We start from the raw sequence: 13,996 nt of genomic DNA, 5'->3' as shown, positions 1-13,996 counted from the left end.
TAAGCTATGGCACTATTAAGATATAATTGCAAGGAATGTGACAAAACAGTTCATTGTATGAGAGTAAGAGAGCAATTTCCTTTCTGATCCAGCATAATCATTCTGGAGAATCATTGCTGAGAATAATCATCTCAGCAACATGGCATGCAAGCATTTTCCAGGTACATGTAAAAAGATAAGAGATAATACTTGGCATGAGACCGGAGACTGTAAACGAGTCTCTTTTCAGCACACTATTTGTCAGTATTTCTCCAGCACTCCTCTATCAGGAAACTTCTGGAGTGACCGCCTTTAAGAAGCGGATGAGGAATATAATCTCACTATGATCATTCAGAAATAGTCTCCAGAATCATGCCATCCTACTCAAGGCAATGAAACAATCAGATTCCCTTTATTTGCCTTGCCTGTATGTTACATACAGGGAGAGACGGACATGGACACACGCCTTCCTTCAAGCTGCCCAAGTCTTTATGGACTTTTAGAGTCTCTCCACCATTTCTCACCTGTTCTCTCTTTCACCTACCATGCTATAGCTTGCAACCTGCCTGAATGCACTACAAAATGCTTAAAACACATGAGGTGCTATTAAGCACTCAAGTCCTATTGGTTTTTTAAGAACTTGACTGCATGCGCACATCCATTTTTCTTAAAGCACCATTTCCTGCTAGGAACCTTTGTGTGCAAAACTCATATATACAAGCAATTGTATTATAGGGCAGTTTTTAAAGTTAATTCTCAAACACTGTTATAAAGCAGTGATATCTTATTCTGTGGTTTCTACTGCTGCAAAAATGAAGTGTTCAATTGCAAATACAAGTCATTTGTAATCTAGTTCAACTGATGGGCAGCCCAATCCAGAGCTGCCCAGACCGCTGGGAGTGCCGCGGCACCAAAATGGCTGCCACAGCATCCTGAGTGCAACAGGACAGCTGCAGGTTGCTCCTCAGGAGAAGAGGACTTTCATCCCCTTCCCCTGGGTAAGGCAAGTAGCCCCGCAATGGGGCTACTTTATTCTGCAGCAACCCTTGGGCTGCTGTAGAACCAAGAGCCTCCATGACAGGCCCATGGTCTGATACAGAGGCTCTGGATGCAGAGCTCCCACTCTGCTCCCTCCCCTGGCACATCTCCTACCTGCGTCCTCTCATACCCCCACCTACCTCTCCACTGCCCAGCAGTTTGGGTGACCGAGGAGCAGCGCCAGTCAGCGCTGAGCTAGCAATGGCATTGGACCAGTGCTGAAGGCTACAGATGTGCCTTCTGGCACGTTTGCGGCACACAGCACCGGTTGTGGACCAGCGCTAAGAGTTCAGGATTCGGCACTCAGAAACCTAGTGTTCCTTTGTACCCAAGACTTTCTGAGGCTATGATTTTGCTGTATAATGAAAACACCCTATCTGAGTAGCTATGAATGTGATCTACTGCACAAGCTCCACTGGGGGAAAAAATGAAAGTTGCCATGAGTAGGTTTCAGTGGGATGCCAGAATATTATAGTTTCATATGCCAATACAGGTGAATGAAATGAAATGAACATTACAGTTTATATTTTTATTGTAAAATACATTTGCTATTGAAACCTAAAAATTATGCTGAATTTATAAATATTCAGACTGCATTAATTCTGCAAGACTACATCTTAAATGAGCAGTCCCCAAACATTTTTGTTGCACACTGGCCTTAGTGCTGCTGACATGGAGCTCTGGACCCAGAAGTTGTGGCGATGACATCATCATGCAACCGCCATTACTTCTGGGTTCTAGACTGAGGAGCAACTGAAAAAACAGCAGTAAGCAGCTCAGAGAGGGTGAGTAGGCAGACACTTCAAGCGATGAAAATGGCGCCCATGGAACTTTACCCACCAGGCCTCTTATTGCCATTTTTTGGTCACTCTGCAGTCTTCGTGTTCCTGCAGCTGAGTGGCTCCGGGAGGCAGGAGGCGTCCTGCAATGCCCCTGGGGGTTCGCCATACCGCCTCCTATAACCACACCTCATGGTCTGAGAACTACTGCTTTTATACCATTTGAAAAATTTAGGGCCTAATAATGTAGAAAATATAGTAATTTACTTATTTTGAAAAGAGCTGTTCGGCATTTATCTACAAGGCTTTCACATACCCAATGAAGGTATAAGTCCTTAACATTTTGAAAGGAACAACACCATTTATATAACCACACACTAGGTGACCATATGATTAGTTTCAGAAGAGATACTTAATAGATAACCATTTTACATTTCAGAGCCAAATCCTGAGCTTGGCGGCGCCCGTGCGCACTGTCACAAATGTGCCGTAAGACACGTCAGCGACAGTTACTGCCGGACAGTGCTGGGCTAGCGCTGGGCTAGTGTGAAGCAGGCGCCCAGCCCCTGCCACTCAGCAGTCTCATGGACCGCTGAGCCGTGGCACAGTAAGCAGGGGCAGGGACGGAGCAGGGAGGAGGCGTTCTGGGGATGGGGGAGGCTGGGGGGCGGCATGCCAGGGGGGATGCAGGAGGGAGGCAGGCGTGCTGGGAGGAGGGAGTGGGGAGGAAGGAGTGGCTGGGCGCCCTACATGAACAGCTTTACCTTAGTAGCCCCATTGCGGGGCTACTTCCCTTCCCGAGGTGCCTCCCGCAGCAGACTGAGGCGCGCAGGATAAGGTGGCAGCCATTCTCAGCACCGCTGCAGCCGCGCACCCCAGGCAGCTGAGGATTGGGTTGCCCATCAGTTCTGTTTACTTCCAATGTGCATGTTCTGATTTTTTAATTATCTTTCAAAAGTTTCCTAAAACGTGAGAGGCTACACTTCCAATCGGAGAACCTTTGTATGGCAAAACATGGTAATTAGAAACTGAAAGTGTGAACCTTTTGAGATTGCACCTGTTCACAGGATGGAAAAAAACATATGCCCATCAGATCACTAAAATTAAAGGGCTGTATTTCCAGTTGTGTCAACTGTTCTGAAATAAATCGTTTCTAAAATTACACACAGAACAATCAGTTACATTAGAGAGATGAATGCGTGTTACTTGAAAAACTTTTGAGAGCACCCAAAAGTATTGAAACATGTCAATCCTATTGACATCTACTTGGAAGTCAGTATTGCACATTTACCAGTATATGTGTTTAAGATTAGGGTGCAAACGATGGTAAATTGGGAACCCACAATCCATCCCCCTTTGGAAAATGTGAGATAAATAGAGTTGGAATGGACCATAAACAATAGCAACCTGAAAATATAAAGTCAATTTGTACTGCACCAGACCACCAATCCTTCTAGGTCAGTACTGTCTACATCAATGTTTCTCAAAACTATGAGTCAGGACCCACTAGGTGGTTGGAAGCCAATTTCAGGTGGGTCCCCATTCATTTCAGTATTTTATTTTTAATATATTAGACTGGTATGTGACTGCATTTGGGGAAATGTTACAGACCTGTACTTTTAACAGATTACTATGTACAGGTGCGACCTATTTATCCACGGATTTTTTAACTTCAGATTTATCTCAATGCGAATCAGGTGGGGGGAATTCAAAGTCGACTCCTTTGCCCTGCGCTGGTGTCTCGCTCCATTTCAAGGTAGCCCAAAACACTGCAAGAAGGCCCCACCTTGCATAGTCAGGGAAATAGCCCTGGAGCCATGGAAGAGGTTCCTCTTGCAAAGGAATAGTAAGACTCCTGGAGCCCCTGAGCCAGCACAGAAGTTGAAGAAGGGAAGGGGGGGAACCTCTGTAGCCAGAACACATGCAGCAAGGTCTAGCACACTCTCTCTCTCTCTCTCTCTCTCTCTCTCTCTCTCTCTCTCTCTCTCACACACACACACACACACAGGTGCGGTAGTAACAGAGGGGATTACTTTAAAAAAAATTCAGAGTGTTTGCTGAATTCCCCCCCCCTTCAGAATGAGAAGGTGCAGGCTCTTCATGCTCCAGCCTACACAAACAAAACAGCCCAGCAAGCAAGTCTTCCCAGCAAGCCAAAGCATGAGATTTAGGCTACAATCCGATCCACACTTTCCTGGGAGTAAGCCCTACTGAGTAGAATGGAACTTACTTCTGAATAGACAGGCATAGGACTGGAGGCTACAGTCTTCCCCACACTTTCCTGGGAGTAAGCCCCATTGAGTAGAATGGGGCTTACTTCTGAGTAGAAAAGCATAGGACTGGACTCTTAAAAGCTCAGCATCCCACCTGTGAAAGAAGCAGGGACAGCTGGCAACGGGGAGGACTGAGCAGAGGAAGGGGAGACGAAAGAGGTGAAGGTGATTGAGAACCCTGCCTTAGTTTCCTTCCATCTCTAAGTGTCAAGCTGTAGCGTATTTGTGCAACTCTATGCAATTTGTGTAAAACACATCATTGGTCTGATTTAGCACAACGGTTTCTTCCTAATCATGGCGGGTCAAGGAATGAAACTCACACGCATAAAAAGTCTCCACCTGTATATGCTTTTAAGAATGATAATCAATGGAACTTACTCCTGGGTAAGCATGGGTAGGATTGCAGCCTAGGATTGTTAAAAATCTTCTTGTTGATGATGTCACTTCTGGTCATGACATCACTTCTGGTGGGTCCTGAAGAATTCTCATTCTAAAAAGTAGGTCCCGATGCTAAAAGTTTGAGAAATACTGGTCTACACTGAGTAGAAATGGTTCTCCAGGATCTGAAATGCAAGAGAGGAATGGTCTGCTGGAGACCTACCTGGAGACTTAATCTGCAATCTTGCATAAACAAATGGGCTCTACCACTGAGCTATGGTCCTCGTTTCATAATGTCACATTGCGGTTCACAACCGCTTTGTGAACTTTTTGTTGAAAAGCGGTATATAAATACTGTTGTTGTTGTTGTCTCATCTCCTGCTCTAAAACAGGATCTCTGCCCATAGCATTCAACCACATCCACACAATATCCTAGCAACCCTTACCTTCACGAATTAATATTGCACAGGTATATTTAACCAAGAGCAAGAGGCTAACAGTCAGTTCATAATTTTTCTCTGAAGGATGCAGATAGAAAAATTTCCATATCTATAACATTATTACAGTACAGTACTAGAGAGATACCAGACCTGGGGAAAAAATGAGCAAAGACCATTCCTTAAAAACATGGGAACAAGAAGAGAAGACCACATTTAGATTTTTTGAAGATGTTTCATGTAAAAACCATCTTACAGCATGCTCTTACACTATGCTCAAAATATTGGGGTGTGTTGTCTTTCTTACCCAGACAGACTTGATGAAGATGGTGGCGGCAAATCAGGCGTTAGAACATAGAGGCTGTTGTTTTTTGGCAAGTGTAGCGTTTTTAGAACAGTCTGTAGGGGGGAAAACATTTATTGTTAGATATTAGAAATACTACTGTCAGGCACTCTTGCCTCAGTTAGATATGTCTTACTGCAATAAAATGAAGTGTCTAGCTATATATTTAAGAACATAATCTGCACTGTCAAAACTGCTTTGCTTCACCATTACATTTTAATAAATATTTATTTATTTATTTATTTTTATTTATTTTTCACATTTTTATACCGCCCTTCCTCCAAAGAGCTCAGGGCGGTTTACACAGCTGCTCCTCCCCTCTTTCTTATCCTCACAACAACCCTGTGAGGTAGGTGGGCCTGAGAGAAAGTGACTGGCCCAAGGTCACCCAGGAAGCTTTGTGGCTGAGGGGGGATTTGAACCTGGATCATCTGAAGGGGGAAAAAAGTAGCAGTGCTGTTTTTAAGTATGAAAAGCCAGAAATTCAAATAAGTCTTCATTTTGAAAGAGTAACTCTGTTACAAGCATTTTACAGCAGAGTTTGATATGACAAATACCCCTGCCTCAGAGACATGCTATTCACCAAAGCTTTCTTCCCAGCTTGCATGGCCCTGGAATAAAGCACTACCATACTATTGCTCTGGGGTAGGAATGAAGAAGTTTTCTCAGAGGATCAGCTTTGGAAACCAAATGCAGTCCACAAGCCTTACATTCATCATCCCTGGTCAATCCAACAGACATTTCACATTTTTGATTTAGGCACAGAAGACAAAATCGTATGAGAAATTCAAATGCTGCAAGTTAATGCATGAAATTCATAGTGGTTCATTCTGTCCTTTGATACCACACAATCATTTCATTATGAGAATTCATTATGAGAATATTCATTTATGTCATGGCTACACAAGCATGAATCAAGATAGCAAATTTTTACCACTGAGTAGGAGAAGAGTGGCTCCTAAGTACATCATGCCACACTGCTATGGGTTTATGCAGTATGAATAACTAGTGCAGATGTAATGGGACCAATTGTTTACACTTATTCAAGAATAAGCTCCACGGAATTCAGAGGGCATTATTTCCAAGTAAGCTTGCACTGGATCAAACTAATCATATCCTGTATTGTATATGTATGTATTTTTCAATAACCTGTAATAAGCCACCTTGGGTGCCCTTCAGGAGAAAAGCTCTGAAGGTAAAGGGGAGGGACAGCTTTACACAGGCATTCGGGTGCCTGAAAAACTAAGCATTTTGTCCCCCTCTAGGAAAGCCAGTGTATATTTGGTCCTTAGAGTCCATAGATATTGAAAAAGGTTTTGTAGCAACTTTGTTACTGAAACCGTCTAGCATGAGTCCCGACCCACTAGTGCAGGGGTCTCCAAACTTTTTGGCCAGAGGGCTGCATCAAATATCTGGCATGGTGTGAAGGGGCGGAAAAAAAATTTAAATATAAAATTTAAATAAATAAGAGATGGAACTTAGATGAGTGAATAAATGAATGAATGGGCTCATTCATTCAACCTCTCTGGCCCTCAGAACACCCTCCAGACACAATCAGAGCACAGTTCTGGTCATGTTCAGTTGAGCAGGCCAGAGGTTTTCCAGGGACAAGAGGTTGGCCGCGGGCCGGAAAGAGGCCGCATCTGGCCCCCAGGCCAGGGTTTGGAGACCCCTGTGCTAGTGGATTGCAACCTGATTGTTGGTGGGTTGTGAAACTGACAGGCTGATAGCTAACTAGGAAAATGTATTGAGTCAGATGGAAAGTGAAACTGAGCCATATGTGCACATTTACTCATGAGTATAGTAAATATGCCTCAGTTCATTTCAAAGGTCAGGCAAGAAGAACACAATACCGTGGGGGGCATTTTTGTTGGGACTGTAGAGTACAGGGAAATGGTTAAATACCTTGACATGCCACAGTCCCAATACTGATCATGACACCCACCCAGAGTTATTATTTAAACTTCTCTCACACTCACTCTCAAACACATACATGCCCCTCATTAATGTAATTGTAAGCGATTGTTCCTTTTTCGCTGGCCTTGGGAAAAAATGAACAATCTTTCCCTGTATTTCTTTCTACTACCTTCTCAGTACTCTTTTGTTCAAATGAAAAATTCAGCTCTCAGGACTCCAAGAAGAAATGCACAGTTGTATGAACTTGTTTCCAAGGAAATTTTTTAAAATTTCTTAAATTGACAAGACAATATGGTATTTCTTTCAGTTAACTAAAAAAAAGTCCTGATCATATAACTTTTGTCTTTGGATATAAACAGTGGATTTTTCTTGATGATCCTAACATATCTTTATTAGCTACTGAAAGATTTTGCATTTTGACAAGACTTAGGTGTAACTTAAATGATGTGGGCGTCCCAGAAGAAAAGGATTCAATGTATAAAATTCAGCAAGGAAAACAGTAGCCTTCCTAAGGGACAGTTTTCCATAATAGATTTAGGGACTTTAATAAAATACAATTTATACTCTACATCTTCTATTCCAAGGGGAACTTCAGAGAGGCTAATAAGCAACCTTGTTATCGTACAACAAAATTAACAAAAAAGGTAAAAAAATTGTTTCCACTGTTATAGATTACCTCAGTAAAGAACAAAGTGAAAACCCACATATGGCTTTTATTTTTTTTTTTACTCCTTTTATTGCAATTTTTTATTTTATTACTACTCTATTGCTTTTTGCTCCTCCTTATTTATTTCTGCTTTTGAAGGTTTTATTTGTCACTTTTTTTTTTTAATCTCCCTCCAGGAAAGCCAGTGTATATTTGGTCCACAGAGTCTATAGATATTGAAGAAGGTTTTGTAGCAACTTTGTTACTGAAACTGTCTAGCTTCAACAAACTGTCTTTGTTGAAGGTTATTTTAATGGTTATTTTTATTGTTTTATGGTGTTGTTTGTATATTTATATATTTTGTTAGCCAGTTGGAATATCCATTGAGTGGGGAAAAGGTAGGGTATAAATGCATTAAAAAAAATAATCATACACACCATGTCATTACATACCAAAAGTGAGGGGATCATATGACACCCCCCCCCCCACAGGGCCATCACCCCTTTTCTCAGAAATCTTGGGCAGAATAGGACAGCAAAGAAAATATAGAAGGGTACAAGTGATACAGAATGTGCTATAGACTAGGGAGATAGCAGAACCAGACATGCTTGTTTGTGACCAATGGGCTGCACACTAGCCACAAGAAGCAAGCAGTACAGAGTCAAGAATTTAAGAGGCAGAACACATCCAGAAGTGAAAAAGTGGAGGAAGTATAGATCTGGCAACAAGGAGAGTTTAAAAAATAACCTGAATAGTCAGAAAGCCCAATTCAAGACCAAAATGATAATAGATGGCATTTATAACAGGAGTCAGAAGCGTCGCTATTAGTATTTGGGACTGAAAATTGAATAGACCTTGGAAGACTGTAACATGAAATGTCTGTTGGAAAGGCCTCTTCCCTGCACACCTTTTAGACAGACAGGGAGGTTACATTAAATGAGAGAAACCTAATGAATAAACACCACCACTGATTTGCACGCTGTCCAAATTCCACAGAATATTCATTGTTTCCTATCATCAATGATTGCATGCAAAACGTTTCTTATATTGCTTGCCCACTGGCACCAGGTAACAGAAAGCTCAGGATGGAGCCCAGGCCAAAGTTACTTTAACAAAGTTAGGAACTTACGCTATCGTCGACTTCTCCGGTCTTCCAGCCCTTGAGCAACATTTTTGATGCAGGAATTTGAAGTTCATTTTCTAAAATGTGTTTGATGTCTCCTGCAAAGGAATTTGTTTATTTTTTTATTAATATTAAAAAGTTTCCATCTTTACATTGGTCATAACTATCTCAACTGTAGTATGAAACATTGGGTTTAGGAGGGTGCAATCCAAACATCACTTGGGTCAGCACAAGTCCCTTGGCGCTGGCCCAGTACTGTCGCAAACATGCAGTAAGGTATGTTTGTGCTGTCTTAGGAGTCAGAGAGGCCAGCACAAGGAGTTGCACTGGCCTCCCCGCACTGAATCCAGGCCCGGTAAGTTTGTTTCAGCTGAGCTCAGCCGACCCAGGGGTCTGGGAGGGGAAGGGGAAGGAGGCAGAGAGGAGGCATTTCGAGGCAGGAGGAGGCAAGTGGTGGTAGTTTCCGGGGGTGGGCAGGCCAAGAACGGGAGGCAGGGGCAGGATCCAATGGTTATTATGCTGGATCCTGACCCCATTCCCGGGCAGTACGGCGCAGCCCCTGACCGCTCCATTCTGCTCAGATCTGCGCCACTTTGTCAGGTGGTGCAGATTCGAGTAGACCCACTGGGGCCACTGCAATGTGACATGGGGTAAGGGGAAAGGTTTCCCCTTGCCTCAAGTTGTGCTGCTTTTGACCCCAAACTTGCGCTAGATGCAGCGTAGGATTGCTGGCCTGCCTTATTTTTCAAATCTTATTTTTCAATCTTGATTTTCAAAAAGTTCTTCAACAATACTGGAACTAAGTAAAGGCAAAGAATTCAGATCAATCCCCCCCATCCTTCATATTAATATTAAATAAGCAAAACGAGAATGCTGAGGCAACATGTAGAGCAAATTCTAAAATAGTGAAAAAGGTGTAAAAATATCAACTTTATGTTACAAATGATTTATGGGCTGGATCCAGAGGGGCCTTCTGTGAGTAATACTTCAGTGAGAAGACACTTCTGTTCATGCAGGACTGGGGAGGAACAAGTCTCTCCCCCATCTACAGCCCCTCCCCCCCACACACACACAGCACACTCTTCTAGAAGGCCCCTCACAAGGAAGGGGTAGGAAAGCCTAATTCAGTGAGTGGAACACCACTCAGTTTTCAGGATCCAATCCACTGACTTTACAAAGTTTAAACATTTTGTTTTCCAATACTTTGTCAGTGAACTCAAATGAAATGTATTGTTTCAGTTGTGTGGGATATATCATTTGAACACAATTTGTACAATCTAAATTGCATACTCTGACTTAGGGTCCAACCCTACAGGCCTGTAGCACCAGCGTCAAGCTCCAGTACCAGTGCTAGGTGTTGCAAACATGCCACAAAGCACGTTTACACCACAGTGGGAGGAGGGAGTGGTGGCGCTGGACCAGCACCTGTCAGTGCTGGGCCCAGTTTCGGAAGGATGCCAGTCGGTGGTAAGTGGCACCACCAGTTGGCGGTGCAGCTGTTTGGGGGCAAAATGGGAGGAGGACTGGGGCAGGATGGGGTAGACCAGCAGATAGCTGGTGCAAACTCAAGTAGTCCCATTGTAGGGCCTGTACCCTTACTCAAAATAAGCCGGTAAACATCCCCTCTCTAGTGGCCTCTGTTGGGTCACTGGTTGTAGCAGAAGCCATTTTGGTGCTGCTGCACTCAGCAGTCCCAGGGTGGATAAGATTGGGCTTCCCAAGGATAGAGGTACCCTGTGCGCTGGAACCCTGGAATATTTAGCCTAGCACTGTCAACAGAAATTGGCAACAGCTCACTAAGATACGAGACAAGTACTGTAGTCCTTCCCAAGCCAGCTATCTCAAATTTTTGGTGATGCCAGGACTAAACCTGGGAGATTAATATGTGCAAGTCTTGGGTTCTGTCATCAAACCTTGATCTCTTCATACCACTGCTGAGTAAGTTTCTCACTGACTGCTACCATTGCTATAAAACAGTATGAAGTCGGTTTAGGTGGGGAAATCATCTCTGTGACCAAGCTGGGCTGCATTCGTCATTTCAAATGTACAGCTGCTCAAAATACCAAGCTAGATGAGCAACCCAGTACTCAACTGGCGGGCTCCTGTATCCCTGAGAGTTCTCCTCACATCCACCCTCCCACCCCACCCCCCACAGATACAGAAACCCTGGATATGGGGGAAACTTATATAAATAGTTGCCCCCGTCCACTCCCATTACAGTATCTTTTTATTTCAGTAGTAGCACATGCAGCTTGAGTGTTACTTGTTTAAACATTCTTGCTAAACTGAAGAAATGAATGTGCAGGAAACCAGTCTGCATTCTAGAGGACAACTAATAGAAAGCAGGAGTTCCTGCTTCCGGCTAGTCTCTCTGTAGCATGCAGGTTAGTTGCCTGCACATTCAGTTCTTTATTTCAACAAGAATATATAAGCAAGAAACACAAACATAAGGACATAAGAACAGCCCCACTGGATCAGGCCATAGGCCCATCTAGTCCAGCTTCCTGTATCTCACAGCGGCCCCACCAAACGCCCCAGGGAGCACACCTGATAACAAGAGACCTCATCCTGGTGCCCTCCCTTGCATCTGACATAAAATCTAAATCCATTTCTAAAATCAGGAGGTTGCACATAGACATCATGACTTGTAACCCGTAATGGATTTTTCCTCCAGAAACTTGTCCAATCCCCTTTTAAAGGCATCCAGGCCAGATGCCGTCACCACATCCTGTTGCAAGGAGTTTCACAGACCAACCACACGCTGAGTAAAAAAATATTTTCTTTTGTCTGTCCTAACCCTTCCAACACTCAATTTTAGTAGATGTCCTCTGGTTCTGGTGTTATGTGAGAGTGTAAAGAGCATCTCTCTATCCACTTTATCCTTCCCATGCATAATTTTGTATGTCTCAATCATGTTCCCCCTCAGGCATCTCATTTCTAGGCTGAAGAGGCCCAAACGCCGTAGCCTTTCCTCATAAGGAAGGTGCCCCAACACAGTAATCATCTTAGTTGCCCTCTTTTGCACCTTATCCATTTCCACTATATCCTTTTTGAGATGCAGCGACCAGAACTGGACACAATACTCCAGATGTGGCCTTACCACAGATTTGTACAACGGCATTATAATATTGGCTGTTTTGTTCTCAATATCTTTTCTAATTATCCCAAGCATGGAATTGGACTTCTTTACTGCCTCCGCACATTGGGTCAACACTTTGACCGACTTGTTCACCACCACCCCAAGATCTCTCTCCTGATCTGTCACAGACAGCTCAGAACCCATTAGCCTATATGTGAAGTTTTGATTTTTTTGCGCCAATGTGCATGACTTCACACTTACTTACATTGAAACGCATCTACCATTTTGCTGCCCAGTCTGCCAGTTTGGAGAGATCCTTCTGGAGCTCCTCACAATCACTTCTTCACCATTCAGAAAAGTTTGGTGTCTTCTGCAAACTTGGCCACCTCACTGCTCACCCCTGTCTCCAGGTCTTTTATGAAGAGGTTGAAAAGCACCGGTCCCTGGACAGATCCTTGGGGCACACCACTTTTCACCTCTCTCCATTGTGAAAATTGCCCATTGACACCCACTCTCTGTTTCCTGGTCTTCAACCAGGTCTCAATCCAGGAGAGGACCTGCCCTCTAATTCCCTGACTGGGGAGTTTTTTCAGTAGCCTTTGGTGAGGGACCGTGTCAAACGCCTTCTGAAAGTCCAGATATATAATTTCCACAGGTTCTCCCACATCCACATGCCTGTTGACCATTTCAAAGAATTCTAAAAGGTTTGTGAGGCAAGGCGTACCCTTACAGAAGCCATGCTGATTCTCCCTCAGCAAGGCTTGTTCGTCTATGTGGTTTGAGATTCTATCTTTGATGAGGCATTCCACCATCTTACCCGGTAGATGTTAGGCTGACTGGCCTATAGTTTCCCGGGTCCCCCTTCCTTCCCTTTTTAAAGATCGGCGTGACATTTGCTATCCTCCAATCCTCTGGCACTGTGGCCGTTTTGAGGGACAAGTTCCATATCTTAGTCAAGAGGTCTGCAACTTCATTCTTCAATTCCTTAATAACTCTTGGGTGGATGCCATCAGGGCCCGGTGACTTATTGATCTTTAATTTATCAATGAGGTCTGAAACATCTTCTCTTTTAACTTCTATCTGACTTAATTCCTTGGTCAGGAGGGGTCGTTCGGGCAGCAGTATCTGCCCGAGGTCTTCTGCGGTGAAGACAGATGCAAAGAACTTATTCAATTTCTCTGCCATCTCTAAGTCTCCTTTTATTTCCCCTTTCCCTCCCACACCATCCAGAGGGCCAACCGCTTCTCTGGCGGGTTTCCTGCTTCTAACATATTTGAAGAAGCTTTTATTTTTCCCCTGAATGTTGCTGGCCATGTGTTCCTCATAGTCTCTCTTGGCCTCCCTTATCACCTTCTTACATTTCTTTTGCCACAGTATGTTCCTTTTTATTCTACTCATTAGGGCAAGACCTCCATTTACGGAAGGAAGCTTCCTTGCCCTTTACGGCCTCTCTAACTTGGTTGGTTAGCCATGCGGGCACCCTCCTGGACTTAGTCAAGCCCTTCTTCCTTTGCGCTATACACTTCCGCTGGGCCTCTATTACTGTTGATTTGAGCAACCTCCATGCTCTCTGTAGAGAATGGACTCTTTTTACCTTCCCTTTCAACCTCCTAACCAGCTCCTCATTTGAGGGAAGTTCGCTCATCGGGTTTTTGTGAGAGTTTTGCCCGGTATTCTTCCCCCGACGTGCAAGTCGAAACGGATCGCAGCATGATCACTGTTCCCCAATGGCTCAGTAACATTGACATCTCTAACCAGGTCCTGAGTACCACACAATATTAAATCCAGAATCACCTGTCCTCTGGTGGGCTCCATGACTAGCTGCTCTAAGGCAGTCATTCTGCATGTCAAGGAATCCGGCCTCCTTTTCGTGACCAGAACACAAATTAACCCAGTCAAAATGAGGATAATTGAAGTCCCCCATGATTACAACCCTGTCCCTCCTTGTCACCTCCCTGATCTGTTTCCTCATTTCAAGGTCCCCTTCCGGTTTCTGGTCTGGAG

At 43.9% G+C, this 13,996-nt stretch overlaps 1 protein-coding gene across 1 annotated transcript in view; it reads right to left on the bottom strand.

Moving 5' to 3' along the window:
• Positions 1-13,996, bottom strand: part of FAF1 (Fas associated factor 1) — a 255,313-nt gene that overhangs the window by 182,983 nt on the left and 58,334 nt on the right. Inside the window, exons 5-6 of the mRNA XM_066625992.1 lie at positions 8,920-9,011; positions 5,192-5,283 (exon numbers count right to left, since the gene is read on the bottom strand). Of these exons, the coding sequence (XP_066482089.1) occupies positions 5,192-5,283; positions 8,920-9,011 (184 nt within the window). The remainder of the gene's footprint in view (positions 1-5,191; positions 5,284-8,919; positions 9,012-13,996) is intronic.

This window comes from Tiliqua scincoides, chromosome 4, assembly GCF_035046505.1.
Source record: "Tiliqua scincoides isolate rTilSci1 chromosome 4, rTilSci1.hap2, whole genome shotgun sequence".
In the NCBI taxonomy this organism is placed as follows: domain Eukaryota; kingdom Metazoa; phylum Chordata; class Lepidosauria; order Squamata; family Scincidae; genus Tiliqua; species Tiliqua scincoides.
This window is presented reverse-complemented; position numbering and strand designations above follow the sequence as displayed.